This window comes from Perissodus microlepis, chromosome 10 (genome assembly GCF_051167445.1).
Source record: "Perissodus microlepis isolate ML-2025 ecotype Zambia chromosome 10, ASM5116744v1, whole genome shotgun sequence".
Classification (NCBI taxonomy): Eukaryota; Metazoa; Chordata; class Actinopteri; order Cichliformes; family Cichlidae; genus Perissodus; species Perissodus microlepis.
In genome coordinates, this window is record NC_140470.1 from 11179533 (window position 1) to 11200484 (window position 20952).

General features: G+C 40.6%; 3 protein-coding genes across 4 annotated transcripts in view; 1 reads left to right on the forward strand and 2 right to left on the reverse strand.

Moving 5' to 3' along the window:
* Positions 1–72: 72 nt before the first annotated feature.
* On the reverse strand, positions 73–5998 carry ppm1nb (protein phosphatase, Mg2+/Mn2+ dependent, 1Nb (putative)). 2 transcript variants are annotated; one of them, XM_084941932.1, is made up of 6 exons: positions 5193–5998; positions 4429–5000; positions 2852–2969; positions 2275–2389; positions 2114–2177; positions 73–1181 (listed from the first exon to the last, which is right to left on the reverse strand). In XM_084941932.1, exons 1-6 carry the CDS (start codon positions 5596–5598, stop codon positions 1164–1166), a joined length of 1293 nt encoding a protein of 430 aa, XP_084798058.1. In that variant the 5' UTR covers positions 5599–5998; the 3' UTR covers positions 73–1163. The 2 variants fall into 2 exon arrangements, with proteins under 2 accessions (XP_084798058.1, XP_084798057.1); XM_084941931.1 differs by lacking the exon at positions 73–1181 and having other exon boundaries at positions 1887–2177.
* A 1982-nt stretch (positions 5999–7980) lies between these two features.
* Positions 7981–17613, forward strand: rtn2b (reticulon 2b). Its single transcript, XM_084941936.1, has 7 exons — positions 7981–8124; positions 12695–12902; positions 13014–13152; positions 13495–13564; positions 14235–14281; positions 14452–14510; positions 14637–17613. The coding sequence occupies exons 1-7, from the start codon at positions 8112–8114 to the stop codon at positions 14737–14739; spliced, it is 639 nt and encodes a 212-aa protein (XP_084798062.1). The 5' UTR covers positions 7981–8111; the 3' UTR covers positions 14740–17613.
* nectin3b (nectin cell adhesion molecule 3b) overlaps positions 17609–20952 on the reverse strand; it is a 31258-nt gene continuing 27914 nt past the window's right edge. The window contains exon 8 of the mRNA XM_084941934.1: positions 17609–20760. Coding sequence (XP_084798060.1) covers positions 20596–20760 — 165 coding nt within the window. The 3' untranslated portion in view covers positions 17609–20595. The remainder of the gene's footprint in view (positions 20761–20952) is intronic.

Consider the following 20952-nt stretch of genomic DNA (forward strand, 5'->3'; position numbering starts at 1 on the left):
TTCGGCAGTCGCAGCTCATACTTTGTCTTCACTGTGTTCAAAATGAGTTATTTAAGAAACGAGCACAGCAAGTCATCAGACAAATATTCTTTATTTAGATTTAAAACAATAGTGACACTTAATGTAATTTCCTTAATGTAACACAGAAAATGACTCGCTGACGTAATGTTACAATGCAGTAAGCAGTAAAATAACTCATCCAGAAACTGACCCGCTCTGGTGCTGTTTGTTTTGTCAGCTGTAAAAAAGGGGAATAAGGCATCAGTTCATGGAGAAAATCCCATTTCATGTAAACTTTACCTTTGAATGTGTTTAGAAATAATATATGTTTAGAAAGAATTGCAAATTGTGTACATGCTGAACGCATTCATGTAAATTTAGACAGTAATCACAGCGGGACACATTTTAGGGGGGAGACTTTTAGTTCCATTTGTAAGTATTTCAAATTTGACATATTTTGTTCTTGTTTTTGAAAATGTAAAACACTTTGTCAAAAACGTTTTTAGATCCCGTGACATGAATTGTGAGTAGAGTCAGATATCTAATGAGTTTATTTGCCTTTCACTTACAGCAACGAGGGAAAAAGATTGTGTGCATCCCCACGAGCTGTATCATGAACTACTAGCATTTCCTGTCACAACAAATGGACACGTTTTAGCTGCATGCTAGGTTTTATTTAATGGTGACAATGTTTCCTGAAGAGGAAAGGTAAACCTGTTCATTCTTTAATACACACACGCACACACAAACACACACACATGTGTACAGTCTTAAATCATAATTTTCAAAATGCGACCCTGCATGTACTAATCTTTCTTATTTTATCTAATGAAAACGAACTATGTCACAGTTGGTTGTTATTCAGTTCAATTTGTCATCTGCACTTTCTGTTTATTGAGGTTGAGGTTTGGTTGCTGGGTCAGTGTCTCTGAGTCATTTTTACAAAATATCTTTCTTGTATAAATATAAAGTATCAGGCTTTACTAGATCTGTTTTTGCATTTTTTTTTTGTCATGACAAGATGGTGCTGCTAACAAACACCATTGTCTTGTTGTGAAACTGCACACATGAAAAAAAAAAAAAAACAGGTTTAATATTCACATTTATTACAGTCCCTTTCCCTTGAGGAACTTTGGAGACAAAATCTAAATCCCTTGGCCTTCTCAAGAGCCTCCCAGACCCTGAACAGACAGACAGATAAAGTAACAAAGAGTGAGTTCACTGTGTAATAACAATGTCTTTTTACTTATATTGTTAGGTCCATTAGTTGTTTTTTGCCTTTCTACATCAGGACAGTGGATATTTACATCAACCAATCAAGATATAATTGCAGTGCAGCCTTTCAGCTTTAATTCAAGGGGTTTATCAAAAAAGTTTGCATTGACTGTGCAGACATGGTTTTACCATAAATGTGCATATAAGGATTGTTTTTATGACTGAGGTAAAAATCCTTTGCTTGGTTGTAGACAGAGAGGCCCCTGACACCAATAAATGCTCTTTCCTCCCTTGAGATGCTCTTCCAAACCTTTACTGCAGTTGCCTTCACTTGCAGCTTGACTGTGGGTCTTTCTGCCATCACTATTGTCTTCAGTCGCTTCAGTAAAAGCATGCTCTGTTCTGGTGAGATCAGTTGACTGAATTGGCCATTGAAAAATATTCCTTTTCTGTGCTTTAGGAAACTCTTGGGTTGCCTTTGCACAATGCTTTAGGTCCTTATCTTTTTGCACTGTGAAGTGCTGCTTGATCAGTTTTGCAGCTTCTATCAGCAGTCACATCATCAATAAACACTAATGACCCAGTTCCACTGGCAGCCTTACAGGCCCATGCCATAACACGTTTCTCTTGATTTCATCTTTCCAAAGATATTTTTTTTACAGAACCGTGTTTTTCGGGCAAAGTCTAATCTTGCATTCTTGTTTTTGACTGTAACCAGTGGTTTGCACATTATTGTAAATCCTGTTGTAAAGCCTCTTTAATTAAAGCTGAAGAAACATTACAATCATATCTCTACTGTTTGATTTAAAATCCACTGCGTTGGTGCAGAGAGGAAAAACTATCAAAAAAAAGTCTCATTGTCCAAAAACGTATGGACCTAATTGTAACTGTCACTCACATTTGGTATCATGGGCTTGTGCGCATCACGTTGTTGATAGTAAGCAGAGATAATGCAGTTCCTCCTGTAACACACAGAAGTAACACAATGTAATCACTACTGCATCCAGCAGAACGTGGTTTACATGTACAAATGCACATAGATGCTCATTTGTGTCTTACTTGCTCTGTATGCCTCCACCTGGTGGTAATCCAGGGATGACAGTGGATGCAAGAACTGTGAGGACGGACAGCAGCTCAGGCTCTTCCCCTCTGGCACACAGCTCATCATAAATCTCTGATTAAAAAGAAAGATGCATTTTTAGAGAGTTTCTTTCTAATATACACTGGACACTTTAGATTTGGGCAAAAATCTGTAAAGAGCACAGTTTTTAGGACTATTTTCAGCTGTGGATCAATACACATCAGGATTTCTAATGAGTATTTACCACACTAGGGTAAATGTGGGACTTACTCAGAATAAATGATAGTGCCCGTGTTCATAAGTAAATAGGTTCATGGCAAGAATCACAGATTTGGTGTTTTGCTTTTGTTTTTTACCCAAGACACGTGATGTCAGAAATCATTTAAATAATTATCTTGGAAAAACAACATTGATTAACAAATCGTTCAAACTTTTTTTTTGCAAACCATTGAAACACCAAAGAGAATTGAAACATTACACCATGACAAAAACAGACTCCAGGTTGCTAATATGAAGGTTGTCACTGTCCCTTGCAAAGCATCTTTACCCACACACCTGCCACCTTGGACTCCAGCAGGTCCTCCAGCTCAGCCTCCTGGTGTAATGCCTCTGTTGACAGCTGGGGGGCTCCAGGGAAGCACAGCAGGATGATGCTGATGTTGTCCAAGCTGCCCTGTGGAACAAAACGGCATCAGCAGAGGTGAGTAATGATGGCTGACCTTACAAATGTCAACTTCCTTAACATCCCACTTGAGCAGTTTCACAAATAGATCTTTTTTTTTCACATCAGCGTTTGCACTCCAATGTCACACAGACTCAGGGGAGCTGCAAAATGGAAATGGAGTGCGGAAGAAGGCATGACATTTTGAGGTCATTGTGCACATCCAAGCTGAAGCACTGTTACATAAGCGTGACATGAGGACCCAACAGAGTGCACATGTGGCTCAAGTTTATCTTAATGTGTTTCTGTGTTGGTAATCTGCCATGTAATTTTAATCCAATATCTACTTTCTTTCGTTACATTCCTGTAACATTCTGTAAACTCTCTGAGCGATAGTGTCGGTAATTAGGCCTCATGGGAACCCTGAATAATGCGATGTAACCTGTTCCGACACCCCTGCAGTCTATTTTAAGGCTGTCTGATAGTCTGTTGTACCATGAACAGCAGCGGCAGTCTCAGTGAGACTAAACCAAAGCTTAAGCTGAGGTCAGTCTTGCTTTTTAAATTTTTAACTTTTGCCATTTCAGCCAAAGATCCTGTTAATTTTTTTCCCTCCATATGGGAACGAAATTGTAGGCTGTAAATGGATTGATAAGTATGGCAGAACTTGCTGAAAAGAATCAGGAAAAGCCACATTTAACCACACAGGACTGGCATGACATTTTAAACTAAGAAGATGAAAACAAGACATTTAACAAAAGGTGCACGTCTTGTATGTGCCTCTGCTCGGGCCTCAGTTATCATCTCACTCTGCAGCTCCCCTCAGCCCCTGAGAGCTTACATTAGCACACTCTAAGAAGAACATTTCTTATCTGTGGATTTAAAAAAAACCTTTTATATTCTAAGCTTCCATATATGGATGTGTTTATTGACTTTGGAGCACCTTTCACAAATATGCTGCATGTGCTATAGAATTAGTGAGGAAGTTCACTTAGTCTGCTTCTGTTTTATCTTGTGTTTTTTCCTAAAACTCAATGGGTTCTCAGGACCACCATGGGTCAAACTTTAATGGTGACTTCGTGCTTATTTTTGATTTAAAACAGTTTTACCTCAAGATAAGTTTTTAGTTGCAGAGATGAACATTTATGTAGTAGGAAAATATTTCCACGTGTGACTCTGCACCCTTTACAACCTCAGAACTTTTAAAGGGTTATCTTTAAAAGAGGAAGCAGAGCCCATTACCTTATATCAAAATGAATATCCAGTCCATTATGTCTTTGTTTAAAAACACAGTCAGTCTCGTAGTAGATTACTTTACTTGATTAGAAGCCATAAAATTCAAAGCTGATTAAAAATTATGTAACTCAGCTTGAAACTGAAATTGTGTTTTTAATCAGTCGAAAGGATTTGTTATTCAGACTACTGAACAGCAACACAAGTGCATGCAGTAAGTATGTGTAACAGTGCTGACCTTATAGAGGCAGAGGTCAATGACCTGAGTGCAGACGTCCCTCAGGTCGGTGCAGACACGCAGCCGGTTGTGGATGAAGGCGCACAGCTCCTCGTTGCTGATGGTGTCCCACACGCCATCACAGGCGAGCACCAGGAATTCATCTGCCGGCGAGCGCTCCACCACACACACTTCTGGCTCAGGTGAAACCATCTGCTGGCTCGGGGTCCGGTTCTCTGCCCCCTTGTAGCCGAAGTCTCCCAGAGCGCGTGACACTGCCAAGGAGCCGTTGATCCGTTGGAGGGACACGGAGCCACCCGCGCTCTCAATACGTTCTTTCTCCAGAGGGCTGTAAGGTTTGTGGTCCTCAGTGGAGAAGCAGACCTGCCCAGACCGGCACAGCATGGCCCTTGAGTCACCGCAGTTGGCAAAGTAGATGTAATATGGCGAAATGAGAGTGGCCACCACAGTGGTGCCGCCCCTCTCCCAGCCCTCTCGACGGGCCACAGAGTGCAGGTGCTTGTCTGTCTGGAGGAAGCCCTCTTCGATGGCCCCTTTCACTTTTGGCGGGTCATCTTCTGGTCCTATTCCATCTGTGAGCACAAACAGTATTTTCTGAACCCGGCAGCCATAGCAGTCATCATATTGATGACTAATAACAAAGGAAAATCACCAGCCTGTTTAAAATTCTGAATATCTCATAAAATAATATCCTTATAAGATAACACCCACACACACACACCCACACACACACACTGTCAGGTGTCACTGAACAGATCTCTCACCCGTAGCCAGGATGTGACCCAGAAGGTGTTGGGAGCAGTACTGAGCCACCGTGCTGCCTGCATGGCCATCGAACACTGCAAAGAAGCTCCAGTCAGCTAGCTCTCCACCCAGCTGTGGCACACAGTTGTGGAAGTCCTCCATGTTGGCCCTCCAGCCCTGCATACTTCCTAGGGCATAGGTGAGGCCCCAGCGGGCACAGCCCTCCTCTGTGAGCTTGTCCAGGACTGGCCTGTCTAAGTAGGGGCTGGGGATGACCTCCTCCTTCTCCCCCTCCCCTTGCTGCTCTCCTTCTGCTGTTCCTCCACGGCCCCCTTTGAAGAAAGAGCTGACCCTCTTTTCTGTTTCTTTCACCAGCTGGCGCACAAACGCAGGCATCTCTACACTGCCCTTCCTGGCTGTCCTCATGGCTTTTATGCACAGGTGTTGTGAAGGGAATCTTGTTTTGTCCCTGCCCCGGTGTTGCTGGCCGGGATGGAGGGCTGAGCTATAGGCCTGATGTGGGGCCTGTGCAGTGTCTGCGTAGCCCTGCTGCTCCAGGGCTCAGAGCATGGCTGCCTGAGCTGATGGATGTTGTGTGTGCTGGCTGCTTACCCCCCTCTTGCTGCTCATCTCCTTCTTCTCCTCTCCCTCTCTGGAGACCTCACTGATCAGCGCTTTTACCTCCGATCATCCTTCCGCTCCTGCTTGTTTGGCCTCTTCTCTGTGCTGCTGAGATTTCACCTTCTCCCTCGCTTTTTCATAGCTCTTCCCTCTTTCACCAGCTTCTCCCTTGCCTTGTTATTTTCCCTGCCCGTGCTGTGATTGGCTGGCTATTTGTGCGCACCAATCATTGCCTGGCTTGCTTTGCCACTGTCATGTTTGCGCTCACTCTCACTCACCATCCTCCTGTCTGCAGCTCTCTGCCCCTCCCACATCTTTCCTAATCTCAACCTTTGATCGGTCGGGATTATAGGCTTGTGGATTACAGTACTGTCGGACACGCAGCACAAAGTGTGAGATGGTTTGAAGAAGACACACAGAGGTTGGAGGTTGATCCTGTTAAACTGATCGGATATTGTCCTTATCTTTTTGTTTATTAAACACAATAATAGTACATACACTTCAAACCACGGGTGTTTTTTCCTGAAATCAAAGCTGCGTTCATTCTTTAGGCGGGAGATAGACTGTATTTTTTTTTTGTATTTGCAATATCTGCTCAGTAACAAAATGTTTATTTTATTACTTATTTTTTCTGATGTTATTTAGAAACTGAAACTGTTTAAACTTTTAAAATTCCTGCGTTTTATAATCACAGAGGCAGAAATATGCGTGTCTTCGCCATTTAAACTGCAATTTTTATTTTCATGATTAATCACCATAACAGGACTTACAGCTGTTTTTGTTTGGCCCCGTTCCCCAAACAACAGCTTACATCTGTGCAGTGAACATCAGTGACGTCACCACTGTGTAATTCTCCACATTACTCTGACTTGGGTACAGATATTAGTAAAGCTGCAATCAGACAAGAAGGGAGGATTTTTTTTTAAACACCTAATAAGTCATGATGGTGTAAAAACCACTTGTCAAAGTGATACACACCATAAAAATAAACATCTTAGTTTGTTTTGTCACCACCTGCCAAGAGGAGGCAGAATAGATGTGTTAGATGTTCCTCAGCTTGATCAACAGTTTTTATCTCTCCATCCTTTTTTTCATGCTAATGTCAGATTTTCACTGCAGAGATCTCGTTTTCGCGAACAACATTGCCATTGTGCTTGCACTCATAGGGGATCGTCGGATCATTAGGGTTTTCGCTCTGATGCTGTTGGGTCTTTACTTTACAGTATAAAGCACCTTGAGGTGACTGCTGTTGTGGTTTGGAGTTATACTATATAAATAAATCTGAATTGAATGTATGATCAGTGTAGAATCACCAGTTAATCTAACATACATGCCCTTATTCTGCTTACATGGCTCTCTAGAGTAACTGTAGAGAGCCATACAAGCACAGGAAGAACATCCTAATGCAACTCAGAAGGGTCCAGCAAGAATCCTTTTGATATGAAGCCACAGTGCTAGGATAGGACACATCAGTATAGCCCTCTACAACCATAAATGTAGAAGGGCATACAAAAAAAAGTACATACTTTTATTTTCACATGTGTATTAGACACTATTAATTAGCAATGTATCAGTTGTTGAATAACAGTTATATAACACCCTTAATTCGTACTAAATACAGTACAGCAAACACATCATGGCTTTTTTAAATACAAATGTTAGTACAGCTCCCTTTTATAGTATACATCTGAGCCTGTGCTTTTCTAACATGGATTTCCTCTTTTATAAGGTTGTTCTTATGTTATCTTTAGAGCTTTAAAGGTGTGAGTGAAAGTGTTAAATATACAGATGGCGAGGCGAGTTTGGCTCCGTGTTTTGGTCTGACACACAGAAGGTGTCATGAGGGATATTTGTGCAGAGTGAATAATAAATCTATAGAGAAACTCATCTTTCTTGCTTATCTGTAAAACGTGGCAAGTGACTGCAGTGACTGTATGTATTCAGCTTGATGTCAGTGCTGTAGTACGCAGCTTTTGGCATTAGCTTCCTGCTAACATTAGTTGTTTTCTTATCAGTTTGGATTGCTGATCATTTTATGTTAAAAAAAACTGTCATGGTCTGTCGTGCATGGAAAGGCCTCTGTGTGCAAATCAGCCACCAACTGGTTGAGGAAGCATTAGCCTCTACAAGCTGTGGGGCATGTACATGCTCAAGTCTCAAGTTCCCAATTTGAGTGTGTGTGAATCCAATACAGGATAAAATTAGGCCAGCCGGGCCTTATATTGCTGACGGAGCTGGGGTGGCCAAAAAAAGCCTGGAGTGCAAGCCAACGGTGGAAGCACAAGAAAGAGAGGAGAGCAAGCAGGACCGCCGCTGAAATGGCCACCAAACGTAAGGAAATCAATATTGACAGCTTTAAGTAAAGTGAAGGAGAGCAGACGGGGTCAGAGTGCAGCTGTCAGGTGGAGAAGAAGGGAATTTATTTACTTTCCCTCTGCTGTGCAGGTGTGAATGCAGGCAGGATGGCAAGTTAAACACTGAATCCAGTGTGTCTTTCATTTGGTCGACAGATGGGCTGAATGGGATTGAGCTAAATGAGAGCCCACTGCTGACTGAATGTAGTTTGTTTTATTTGTAAAGGCTTAAATTGTTATAGGAGATAAGAAATGCTGTCTTGTCAGGGCTGTTTTACTTCTGATAACACATAACTCCAGTTATTCGGATAAGAATGAGAGGGCGTACTTGTGCCCAGCTTTGAAGTGACTTCACTGGTGTGACAGCATTAATGTTTCTGTTTTTATAAATGAATAAGAATACGTCTACTTTTATAATTCTCAGGAAACCCAACTATGAAAACCAGCAATACTCTGCTGCTTTTAAATAATCTGTTTTAATCATAAAATGATCTTAAATTTGTGCTGCAGTTAGGATGCTCATGTAATGTTGGTGGGTAAGGATCTAGTGTCTAATCTGAGGATTTATGATTTACTTTCAAACACGTACAGATCCCATTAAAAACAGCATTCATTCAGAAAGATTTTCTCCTTTAATAAAGGAGCATGGCATGAAACGAGGTGAGGGTGTCCTTCAGTTTCTGTAAAATTGTTTTGTCATTTCTCTTCGTTACCCTTTTCTCTTTCTTATCCACACTTTAAATAACCACGTGTCCATTTTTCAAACACCCATTGGCTGTGGTCGTTGTGGTAGAAAGAATTTTAGATGACTTTTATGAGACCATGTGAAAAAGTCTTAGTCTCTATTTATGGCTCAAAACAGTTCAAATATCCACAGTGGGACTTATCAGAGAGAAAAGGGGGAATATGATACAGCAACTCATAGCATCTGTTTAAATTTAGTTTAAAACATTCACTGTACTAGCAAAAGTAGCACATGGCATCTTTTGTATACCTCATATGTTTTAAAAACCAAATGAATTAATTTTTATTTACACGGCACCAGATCACAACAACAGCCTCAGGGCGCTTTATATTGTAAGGTAACCCTAATGTAACCCTGCAGTAATACCAAGAAAACAGAGAAAACCCCAACAATCGGTGAGCAAGCGCTTTGGGGAAGCAAAAAACTCCCTTTTAACAGGAAGAAACCTCCAGCAGAACCAGGCTCAGGGAGGGGCAGCGATCTGCTGCGACTGGAGGAAGACAGGACAAAAGACACGCTGTGGAAGAGAGCCAGAGATTAACAATAAGTAATGATTAAATGTAGAGAGATGTATAAACAAAAAGAGAGTAAGAATTGTGATTGAAGGAGAAATACTCAATGCATCATGGGAATCCGCCAGCAGACTACACCTACTGCAGCATAACTACGGGAGGATTCAGGTTCACCTGATCCAGCACTGACTATGTGCTTTAGCAAAAAGGAAAGTTTTAAGCCCAACAGATGGCATCTGTCTCTCATTCTACTTCTAAATACTGTAGGAACCACAAGTAAGCACACAGTCTGAGAGCTAATGGGGTGATACGGCCTGATTATTCAAGATCTTGTATTTCATTTTTTATTTCATTTAAATTTTATTTATATAGCGCCAAATCACAACAACAGTCGCCTCAAGGCGCTTTATGTTGTACAGTAGATCATACAATAATAGATACAGAGAGAAACCCAACAATCATATGACCCCCTATGAGCAAGCACTTTGGCGACAATGGGAAGCAAAAAACTCCCTTTTAACAGGAAGAAACCTCCAGCAGAACCAGGCTCAGGGAGGGGCAGCGATCTGCTGCGACTGGAGGAAGACAGGACAAAAGACACGCTGTGGAAGAGAGCCAGAGATTAACAATAAGTAATGATTAAATGTAGAGAGATGTATAAACAAAAAGAGAGTAAGAATTGTGATTGAAGGAGAAATACTCAATGCATCATGGGAATCCGCCAGCAGACTACACCTACTGCAGCATAACTACGGGAGGATTCAGGTTCACCTGATCCAGCACTGACTATGTGCTTTAGCAAAAAGGAAAGTTTTAAGCCCAACAGATGGCATCTGTCTCTCATTCTACTTCTAAATACTGTAGGAACCACAAGTAAGCACACAGTCTGAGAGCTAATGGGGTGATACGGCCTGATTATTCAAGATCTTGTATTTCATTTTTTATTTCATTTAAATTTTATTTATATAGCGCCAAATCACAACAACAGTCGCCTCAAGGCGCTTTATGTTGTACAGTAGATCATACAATAATAGATACAGAGAGAAACCCAACAATCATATGACCCCCTATGAGAAAGCACTTTGGCGACAATGGGAAGGAAAAACTCCCTTTTAACAGGAAGAAACCTCCGGCAGAACCAGGCTCAGGGAGGGGCGGGGCCATCTGCTGCAACCAATTGGGGTGAGAGAAGAAAGACAAGATAAAAGACATGCTGTGGAAGAGAGACAGAGATTAATAACAAGTATGATTCAGTGCAGAGAGGTCTATTAACACACAGTGAGTGAGGAAGGTGACTGGAAAGGAAAAACTCAATGCATCATGGGAATCCCCGGCAGCCTACGTCTATTGCAGCATAACTAAGGGAGGATCCAGGGTCACCTGGTCCAGCCCTAACTATATGCTTTAGCAAAAAGGAAAGTTTTAAGCCTAATCTTAAAAGTAGAGATAGTGTCTGTCTCCCGAATTCAAACTGGAAGCTGGTTCCACAGAAGAGGGGCCTGAAAACTGAAGGCTCTCCCTCCCATTCTACTTTTAAATACTCTAGGAACAACAAGTAGGCCTGCAGTGCGAGAGCGAAGTGCTCTAATAGGGTGATATGGTACTACAAGGTCATTAAGATAAGATGGGGCCTGATTATTTAAGACCTTGTATGTGAGGAGCAGGATTTTGAATTCAATTCTGGATTTAACAGGAAGCCAATGAAGGTAAGCCAAAACAGGAGAAATATGCTCTCTCTTTCTAGTCCCTGTCAGTACTCTTGCTGCAGCATTTTGGATTAACTGAAGGCTTTTCAGGGAGTTTTTAGGACATCCTGATAATAATGAATAACAGTAGTCCAGCCTGGAAGTAATAAATGCATGAACTAGTTTTTCAGCGTCACTCTGAGACAGGATATTTCTAATTTTAGAGATGTTGCGCAAATGGAAGAAAGCAGTTTTACATATTTGTTTAATATGTGCGTTGAAGGACATGTCTTGGTCAAAAATGACTCCAAGATTCCTCACAGCGTTACTGGAGGCCAAGGTAATGCCATCCAGAGTAAGAATCTGGTTAGATACCATATTTCTAAGATTTTCAGGGCCGAGTACAATAACCTCAGTTTTATCTGAATTAAGAAGCAGAAAGTTAGCGGCCATCCAGGTCTTTATGTCTTTAAGACATTCCTGCAGTTTAACTAATTGGTGTGTGTTATCTGGCTTCATGGACAGATAGAGCTGGGTGTCATCAGCATAGCAGTGAAAATGTGTGCTATGTCTTCTAATGATGCTGCCTAAGGGAAGCATGTATAGTGTAAACAGAATTAGTCCTAGCACTGAACCCTGTGGAACTCCATAATTGACCTTAGTGTGTGAAGAGGACTCTCCATTTACATGTACAAATTGGAGTCTATTAGATAGATATGATACAAACAACTGCAGCGCAGTACCTGTAATACCTACAGCATGTTCTAATCTCTCTAATAGGATATTATGGTCAACAGTATCGAACGCTGCACTGAGGTCTAGCAGGACAAGCACAGAGATGAGTCCACTGTCAGAGGCCATAAGATCATTTGTAACCTTCACTAAAACTGTTTCTGTGCTGTGATGAGCTCTGAAACCTGACTGACACTCTTCAAATAATGTTAATGTTAATGTTAAAGGAATGGTTAGCTTAACAGTGCTCTGACTTTTTGTCAGTCAGGCTACACCAATGAAGAGAAACCTAGGGCTGTTCTTACGTTCTTCAATCAGTGATGAACAGTAAGGTTTTCTAGCTTTACGAAGGGCTTTTTTTTTTCTTTTCTCCAGACTAAATGACAATCTTCTAAATTACTGAGATCCTATTTACTCTCCAGCTTTGGAGTTATCTGCTTTAAGGTGCATATTTGATTTGAGAGTTAGAAGAGAGTAGGAAGTCTTTTTCAGAGGAGCTACAATATCCAGAGTCCTACATAGTGAAGAAATAAAATTATCAACAACATAACTGACCTCTGTGGGATTAAAATAAGTAGAGATAGATAAGTTCTTTTCCTGGGTCTTTCAGTACTTTCCTCATTTTGAACTACTTACTGCCTCGTTGCTAGTTTTATCTCCACTGCAGTTTTATTGACTTCTCTACACCCTTCTGTCATGTTACCACTCTTGGTAACCCTGCTTCACAGTCAGGTCATGAAGTATAAGAAACATTAGCCTGTACCTAATTTAAGCTTAACAACTTCCCATTTCAGTTGCATATTCACTCAGATATACCGCGCTCTCTGTGCATCACTCATTTAAGATGATGTCTTGTGCTTAATTGCTTTGCAGTTGTGGATCTGGTGTACTGGCGCCACATGTGGAGGACTGGTGTGGTGTTTACAGGGCTGGTAATCGGTCTGGCCAGCTTGTTCCAGCTTAGTGCCGTCACTGTGGTCTCCAACGTCTTTCTGGGTGTCATGTGCATCACCTTCCCCCTCCGTTTTTATTATAAGCTCCTGGAGCTCCTGCACTGGAACCCCGGGGTTCACCCCTTTCAGTGAGTCCATCAGTGTTCACACACAGGTTTTTCTTTTCCAGCTAAAATGCTGCTCCTCTGCTTTCTGGAAGCATGTTGAACTTTCTCACAAATGTGTTATCCTGTGCTTAGGTCATGTCTGGATTACGACAGCTCTCTGACAAATAAGGAGACGGTGATGCTGGTGGAGGAGACGGTGCTGCTGATCGCATTTGCTGTCACAGAAATCAAACGGCTCATTTTCATTGAAAACATATTTGACTCTATTAAGGTATGAGTGTGATGGTAAAGCAATAGTATAGATGTCACAAAGCCAAGATTAAAAGACTCTTTGACTTTGGTGCCACCTGGTGGCAGCTACACACCACACACGCTCGTGTGGGGCTGTGAGCAGCTGTACTGTTTTAATCCAGGCTACATTTCTTAAAAGCAGCTAAAAATTAAACAGAGCCACCATGCAGTGTTCATTTTCTCATGGGATCAAGACTACATTCAAAAGCTTTAAATCTCAGTGAGACATGTATTAAAGCAGCATCATTCACAAATCAAATTACAGTTAATAAACGAAACTATTAAACTGTTCAGTAATCTTTTTCTGTGCTCTTTCTCTCAGTTTGTTGTGCTTCTGTATCTGCTGACCTATGTTGGCATCCAAACTAACGGACTGACCCTGGTAATAAGTGGTAAGTTGCACCCGGTGCATACTTATGCTTTGTGCTAACACGCGTATCTAATTTCCTCCATGTCTCTTTCCTCCACCTACATATATTAAGCTCCCAGCACCTTCAAATGTATCTTCCTGTTTGTAAGACTCATGAGTGATCTATCATCTCAGTAGTTAAAGTGTGACTGGGTTTAGGCAGAAAAAAGCACTCTGCACATGACGGTTAAGATTTAAGGAATAACTTTTACTGCAAACCTCAAGTTCCTTTTGAAGTCATGCCTCCATCAGTCACCTCAGATGACTGGTTTGCACCAATTATTTAAATAGGAGAATGTTTTCATTAGAACCAATTAGATTATTTTTGTGCAAAGCTAAAGTGACATAAAGCCCAGGAGGTAGAGTGGGTCATCTACTGATTGGAAGGTTGGTAGATTGATCCTTGGCTCCTCAACACTGCATATTAAAGCATGCTTGAGCATGATACTGAGCCCTGAGTTGCCTCTGATGCATCCACTGAAGTGTGTGTGTGAATGTTAGACAAAGCTCTCAAAAACAAAGATTGAAAGTGGAGCCTAAATGTGTGTGTGAATGGATGAATGTGGCTGGTAGTAGAAAGTGTTTTGAGTGCTCAGCTAGAGTGCTCTAAAAGCAGCAGTCCAGTCATTTACATGAATAATTTGTCTGTCCAGCTGTGATCGCTGTTTTCTCCCTTCCTTTGCTGTACAAAAAGCAGCAGGTGAGTTTATTTTATGTTAAAAAAAATTTCAATGAAAATGATTCAGCAAAATTGATTAATAGTTAAAACCAAACAAAACAGAAACATATCTTAGTAAAAATCGCATGTAATTCTATGTAAGATGCAGAAATTGCTGGTTTGCACTGACCTTTGTGATATTTTGGTGACAGGTGCGGATAAGAAGGATTGCTAGAGCCGTCAGAGCTTTTCTAAAGAGAGTCAAAAGCCTGTAAGTGAGCTACCCATTTATGTGATATTGTTTTCTGTTCTTGGTCATGTCATGCTAGCAAAATTGTAGCTTTTTTTTTTTCGGTGCTGGTATTTTCTTCATTGTGATGCCCCCGTTTTGTTGTAGGTTCTCCAGTGTGTACGATTCGGTGAGGCCCCCTCCAGCCCCTGCACCAAAACCTGCAATTTCAGCTGCGAATGTGCCCAAACAGAAAGCCAAGTCAAAGTAACTGTGTTGGTCACGTATTGAAAACACCCAGCATTTGGGATTTGGGGAAAGACTGGAAGGGCACATCCTCTGGGGGGCGGCTGGAGGGGCTGCTCGTTTCCACTTCTCCACCATGATGTTTGTTTATGGGAGCAAGATATAATTGATCCTGACAGCTTAAACAAAGCTGCCATTCACTGAAGGAGAGAGAGGATGAGGAGGTGTATGAGGAGGGGAATTTTATTTACTGTGATGCTCTCTGTGGGCAGCGTCTAATAGAACCAGTTCACACAGTCATACTCTTCGAGTGGGCTATGGATGGCACAGAACATCACAGCTTTTTTTTTCTTTAATAACAAGTGTATTTTTACATAACTAGTCCGCTGTGTTCCTGTCAAACTGTGGAAGTATTTATAATGAAGCCCTGCAGCATTATTGCTGCTTTTATTATGAAGCATCATTCATTGTTAGCTTCATAGAATAAAAAGACATGAACATCGGCTGCTATTAATCAGCATTAATAGTGCTGCACTTGCTAAGTCGAGGAAAAAGCTTGGTAAGCAGCCAGCCCTACAACCTTTAAAAGACTTACATGAGAAATAATGAGAGTGTTCTCCTTTAATGTTAGTGCTAATCACTTTTAATTAGAAACAAACAGTGACCTCATATTTGTGGGGAAAGCAGTTTGCTAATAAAAAAAAAGTACAACTCTTAAGAAGTGGGAGGAATATTGACTCTTGTAGTAAATGCAGTTCATTTTGATTGATCAAAACACAAAAAGGCACTTTCTAGATAACATCTTAGACTGTATACAAAAGATAGACATAGCAACCATGAAATCACCCAATGTTTTTAAAAAAATTGCCATGTTTTTTTAAACCACACGGCATGAGTGTGGGACGGTTTTCGTTGTGTAACTGGGTGACACCACACGCTCCCTGGCTAATGACTTGTTAATCAAATGGTAAAGCATTCCTTGCTTTATTGTCCTTCTGGACACTAATGTGGGTAATAATTTACAAAATAAACTTGATGTTGTATTTAATAAGGCTAAAAGTAGTGACTGGGCCAATCAACTCTCTGTACTGAGGTCACAGAGAAAAGGAAGCTGAGGAACATTTTCCCATAAACTTCTGTACAATATGATGACTTTTTGCAACCAGTGGTGTCGCCCCCTGCTGGTACTTAGACAGAAATGCTATGCTCTAACCATTTAGAAGCTGGTTTACAGTGCAAAGATAAAAAACAACAACAAACAGATGTCTATTTACAGACAGGACTTCCATTAGTTTCCAAATAACCCATTTCACAGCAGCCATTTTGCTCTGAAATACTAGTTAAAAATAATTAGAACTAATCACAATTAATTAGGCTTCTGTATCTAAATACAACTAAACCGTCACTGTTGTTATTAGGAATATGCCTAGTGTATTAAGTGGTGAGTGGTAAGAGTAAACCATGGAGTGGTTAATAAAATCCCTTTATAAAGTGTTGAAATGAGTGTTTTCACCACCACCATCTTGGTGTTTAGAAATGTACTGTAAGAACATTGGTTGGGGTCAGATTGTGAAATTGCATGCTCACTGGCTAACGACTTATCAGTCACAAGTTGTTATCCAGTGAGAATACCACGGGTAATCCTCTTTTAGACATTTCAAATGACTAAAATTTACAAAAACTACGTTATCTTCGGTTTGAACATTCAAAGAAATACATGTCTAAGGCACTTCTACACTGGCTTAACTTTTCTAACCTGGAATCTATGTCCATTATTATTAATTTGTTGTCTGCAAAACAAAACAACGAGGCCCAAAAGGCTCTCCAAAGCTACAGAGCCGGGTGATCTTACATTATTAGCATGTGATTCGCTGTGCATATAAATATGAGTACAGCGCTGTGTAGAGTAATTTAGTATTATGGCTGTATTCACTAATCTTCCATTGTTTTGAGTTACGACTTGCTAAGCCATCACTAACTAGCTAATCAATTATCACATGTCCATAACTGCAGGAACCAGATGCTTAAACTGCTTTCAGGGAACATTTGAGGAAGCCATTAAATCCCAGTTATAGTCAAATTTGGTGCAGTTTCAGGAATTTCATGGAATTATCAGCACTGATGGCAAAATAGTGGACTTTAATTTCATTCTTTCCCCCCAAAATAATCAATATATCCCCACAGCATTACAATTTGTGAAGTATAAAACATGCTTGTTACACTTTTACCACTTATCTAGAAGTAGTTGCTACCACATGCTGTAAACATAGAAATTAGGTGACTTTGTACAAACATGAGCACAGAAAACAACATGACATGTGGGCGAATGGGAAAGAAGAGTTTGGGTGAACTCTTTTGTTATTGTAGCAACCAGCTGCCAAGCCTGAGCCAGTAGTCAGCAGTGTCGTTTAAGCCTCTAACGCTCAGTGTTTTAGACCATAAAAAAGAAGCTGCTGCTCATACTAATGTGTCTTAATGAGCGTGTAAAACTCATGTTGGATAGTTATGCTTTTATTTACCCAGAATATTCTGTCAATTTATTTTCAAAAGTCTTATTTTTAGAAAGAGTATTTTTTCTAATCTTCAACCATATTTACCCACCTCTGCAGTATACAGAGAACAGTAAAACGTGGCTATTCTAAACAAAAACTGTTGATTGCATAAATGATGCATTAGTGCAATATCAGAATTAGTGTAGTATCAGTGGTACTGCGCACTTTGCGTGTGAAATTAGCAGACTTTTTTCTCTTAGTCACTGTAATAACAACCATCAGTATAAACACATGGTCTTAAATAACAGCTGCCTAAAGCCAGGCATCATCTGCTAGCCCATGTTTTAGGTCTACTCTATATTTGTAATGGATTTTTTTTTTTTATTGTGATGTTCTATTGTAATTTTGCTCCCAAATAAAATCTTGTTTACTACAAATAAAGACGAGTTTCCCCTGTGCCTTCACAAACAGTACCATGCAAAACTCTTGAGCTCAACCCCTCATTTATTTGTTTAAGTAAGTATACATGAAAATACAGTATATAAGGCAAAAACAGTTTGTACAATTCCATTGAACGTGAAAGTCAATATTTGGTAAAACCAACTTTATTCAGTATCGATCAGTCCAAGAGACCTGTTGCAGCTGATTTTTAGTCCATATGTCAGCATTTTCTCCTTGTTTCCCTTCCTTAAGAATGGCTTTTTGACAGCCTCCCCCCACACCCCACCCCACTGAGACCATTTCTGATGAGACTTCAGTGAACAGCAGATGGATCAGCTGAAGCAGAGAAAAACTTCTGAAATCAGATCCATTGCTAAATATCACTTTTAAATGAAAAGAAAGTCTGGCTCCTTGGAAGCAAAACATAAAGAAAGGAGGGGTGACTCTTCACTTTTGCACAGTAGTGTTTAATTAATCAATTTTCCTCCACTGCCTAAGCTAACTTTTTTCATAGTGTATATTTCAGCTGCTGTTATAAAGAATGTAACAACACTCAGTGAGACATGACGGCGGGAGCAATCACAGCACCAGGACTCTGATAGAGAAACATCTAAATGGAATTAATGCATCATTTATTCCATCGTTTGTAGTTTTGTGCTGTGAAAACGACGTCTGTGCCAAAGGGTTAGCAGTTTTCCACTGTGTAAACAGGCTCGACGGTAAGACTGCAGCCATCCAAGTTTTAATTCTCTCTGACAAGGAGCAGCCAAGGGTCGCATTATGTATTCAGTGATGCACACGCTCTATCGGGGGTTGCGCTGACCCATTTGTCCACTAGGTGTTACCCTAGGAAAGTCTTCGCTAGAGCCCGTAACACGAGGACTGATCTAAACAAATCACTGATTTCTTTCAAACATCTCCACCCTCACTGTGGTGTCATTACAACGTGAGCTCTGGCTTTTCACAGCACAAACACCACATCATTGACTCACGGTAATAATAAGAGCTTTTCTCTTTGATGTGGGCGTCACAGTAATTGCAATGTGACTGTGACCTTGAGATGATTTTTATTTCCCTTAAAAAAATAAATACAACCAAACTCTCTTCGTCACTACAAACTCTTTTTCAAATCTTCAAGGACTTCTTCTCTTGTTTCCCCGTGTCGTGACTCAGAGCTTCCATCTCTCAGAGTGTTTACTTTAAAAAGGTCACTGAACACCCTCATCTGGGGCGTTCTGTCTTCACACAGCAATTCAGTAGACTCTTTCTTCTATTCCTATAGCTTTTCAAGTGGTTTTGATATGTTTCCAACTGAGAACACACTTGGCAACAATATGCACTTTTAATACATATGTCAGTCAAAAAAAATAGCTCAAAACCATCTAGTCACAGTGGAGGAATGTGAGCACTACAGCATACACATATCAGCAGGGAATCCCCTCCCCCCTGCCAAATGTTATAATGGCACTTTAAAAATATTCTTTCTCTGGCTCCTCACAATAATAATCAGACACTGTATATCCTACAGGATTATGAACTATGTAATCTATTTTAGTTTAACAAAAACAATGCAAGCATCTTTCTTCAGTGCACATGAAACCAAAAAACAGTAATCTGTACTGTTGCATATTGTCGTTTCCCTGATTTGTGGTAGGTTAAGTCTCCACAGGATTACAAATCTACATGTTTTGTTCCTAAAAAAAGAACAGCATCATAACATTACAACCGCACATCACAGGGCTGCGATAGAAGTACTTTAATCCCTTTATGTCTGTGTTGCAGCTAGAATATTTAGTCTCACTGGACCTCACAGTTTGGTCTGGTGATGTAACTGAGAATATGGATTTATGCTCTCCAACAAGGAAAAAAAAAAGAAAACTTTATTTTTGCAGGCTAACTCTGACATTAATCTAGTCTCTAACCACTTTTACTCATGTATAGGCATATAAACTGATGCAGGCAGAAGATATTGTTAGTTCTTCCAAAGCACTTCGGTACCCTAAGTGATACACACTGAGAACTTGTAACAAAAGGTAATTAAATGAATAGTTGGACCTTTTGTGAAATGCCCTTTTCCCCCTAGTATCTCTAATTTTGTGCTAAGCTAAGCTAACACACTGCTGGCTATAGCTACATATTTACTGTATAGACAAGAGTAGCTTTTGCGTTGGAGGAGTGTCTTTAGGAGTGCCTTATTTTTATTTCTAAGAAAAATGAGAGCCACATATGAGGATATTCCTTTAAAATTTCGATCGAACAGTAGCAGTATAATGTCCTCGTAAGTGGATATCAGGCCCTTGTAGAGCAAAATTTAGTATTTTGGTCTAAATAACCCAAAATGTGATGTTCACATATGTGGACGCCAGGTCCTAGGAGGTTAAAAATGCTTTTTAACAGCCAGCAAGAAGGCGTCGCCTGTGATTTCAAAAGAAATCCGGTTTCATAAAAGTCTATGGGAAAGCAGCTGCTGAGCCCTCAGTGAACACTTATCTGATGAGTTTTTAGGCTCTACTTTTCAATCTATGATGATACAAAATAACGTTGTTTTTGTAAATTTTAGTCCCCATTTGTATGAAAAATAAACGCTTTAATGTGAGCCTACTTTGTGACTGACAGGTTTCAACTGTATGAGCTTGCAGTGTCCCTCAGCTTTATATTCAGATCTGCCTGCAACTGTGAGATTTGGTTTAAAGGAGCTAACATGACAATGTCCATCTTCTTTGTACAGTCTACGGGTGACAGCCAGCGTATAGCAGAAAGGATTTATGTTTTAAGAAGAAAAAAAAAGCTTGCATATAGAGAGACACTTTCCTCATACACTACCACCCCTACCACCCGCTTCCTTCTCTGGACTGATGGCTCTGTGAATCAGGTGAAGCCTATAAGCTCTCTGCTGCTCAGGCAGAGTGACTGCCGGGTGATTGGTGGACTGTGATTGGAACAGTTCCTCACACGTAGTGTTCACGGTGGTTGATGTACACCTGGTCTGTCCCACTCTGATGACACACCCACTCCAGACGGGAGCGCTGATGGGTGGGGCTTTGGGCTCCCCGCCTTGCTGTGGGTGGGTGCTGCCTCTCCGTGAGCGCGTGCCTGTGCTCTGCCCTGCGAGTCTGTATATTAAAAGCAAAAAAAACTAATCATCACCTAAATCATCTTCTATCATCGTCACCCTTTAGGCCTCTATAATGTGTGAGACTCCAAAAAAAGGACAGGGAAATAAAAAATGAAACTCTCCAACATATTATGTTAATAAAGCCAAAGAGCCTCCTGCTTAATATAAACAGATTATGACATGAGTTAGC

Excerpts from the sequence above, each read along its gene's own strand:
- ppm1nb (XM_084941931.1), bottom strand. The coding sequence starts at position 5,598 with ATGAGGACAGCCAGGAAGGGCAGTGTAGAGATGCCTGCGTTTGTGCGC. Across the intron at positions 2,970-4,428 it reads TTGACCTCTGCCTCTATAAG|GGCAGCTTGGACAACATCAG; the intron begins GTCAGCACTGTT and ends TTTGTTCCACAG. Across the intron at positions 2,390-2,851 it reads GCTGGAGTCCAAGGTGGCAG|AGATTTATGATGAGCTGTGT; the intron begins GTGTGTGGGTAA and ends CTTTTTAATCAG.
- rtn2b (XM_084941936.1), top strand. Across the intron at positions 13,153-13,494 it reads ACATATTTGACTCTATTAAG|TTTGTTGTGCTTCTGTATCT; the intron begins GTATGAGTGTGA and ends TCTTTCTCTCAG. Across the intron at positions 14,511-14,636 it reads CTAAAGAGAGTCAAAAGCCT|GTTCTCCAGTGTGTACGATT; the intron begins GTAAGTGAGCTA and ends GTTTTGTTGTAG.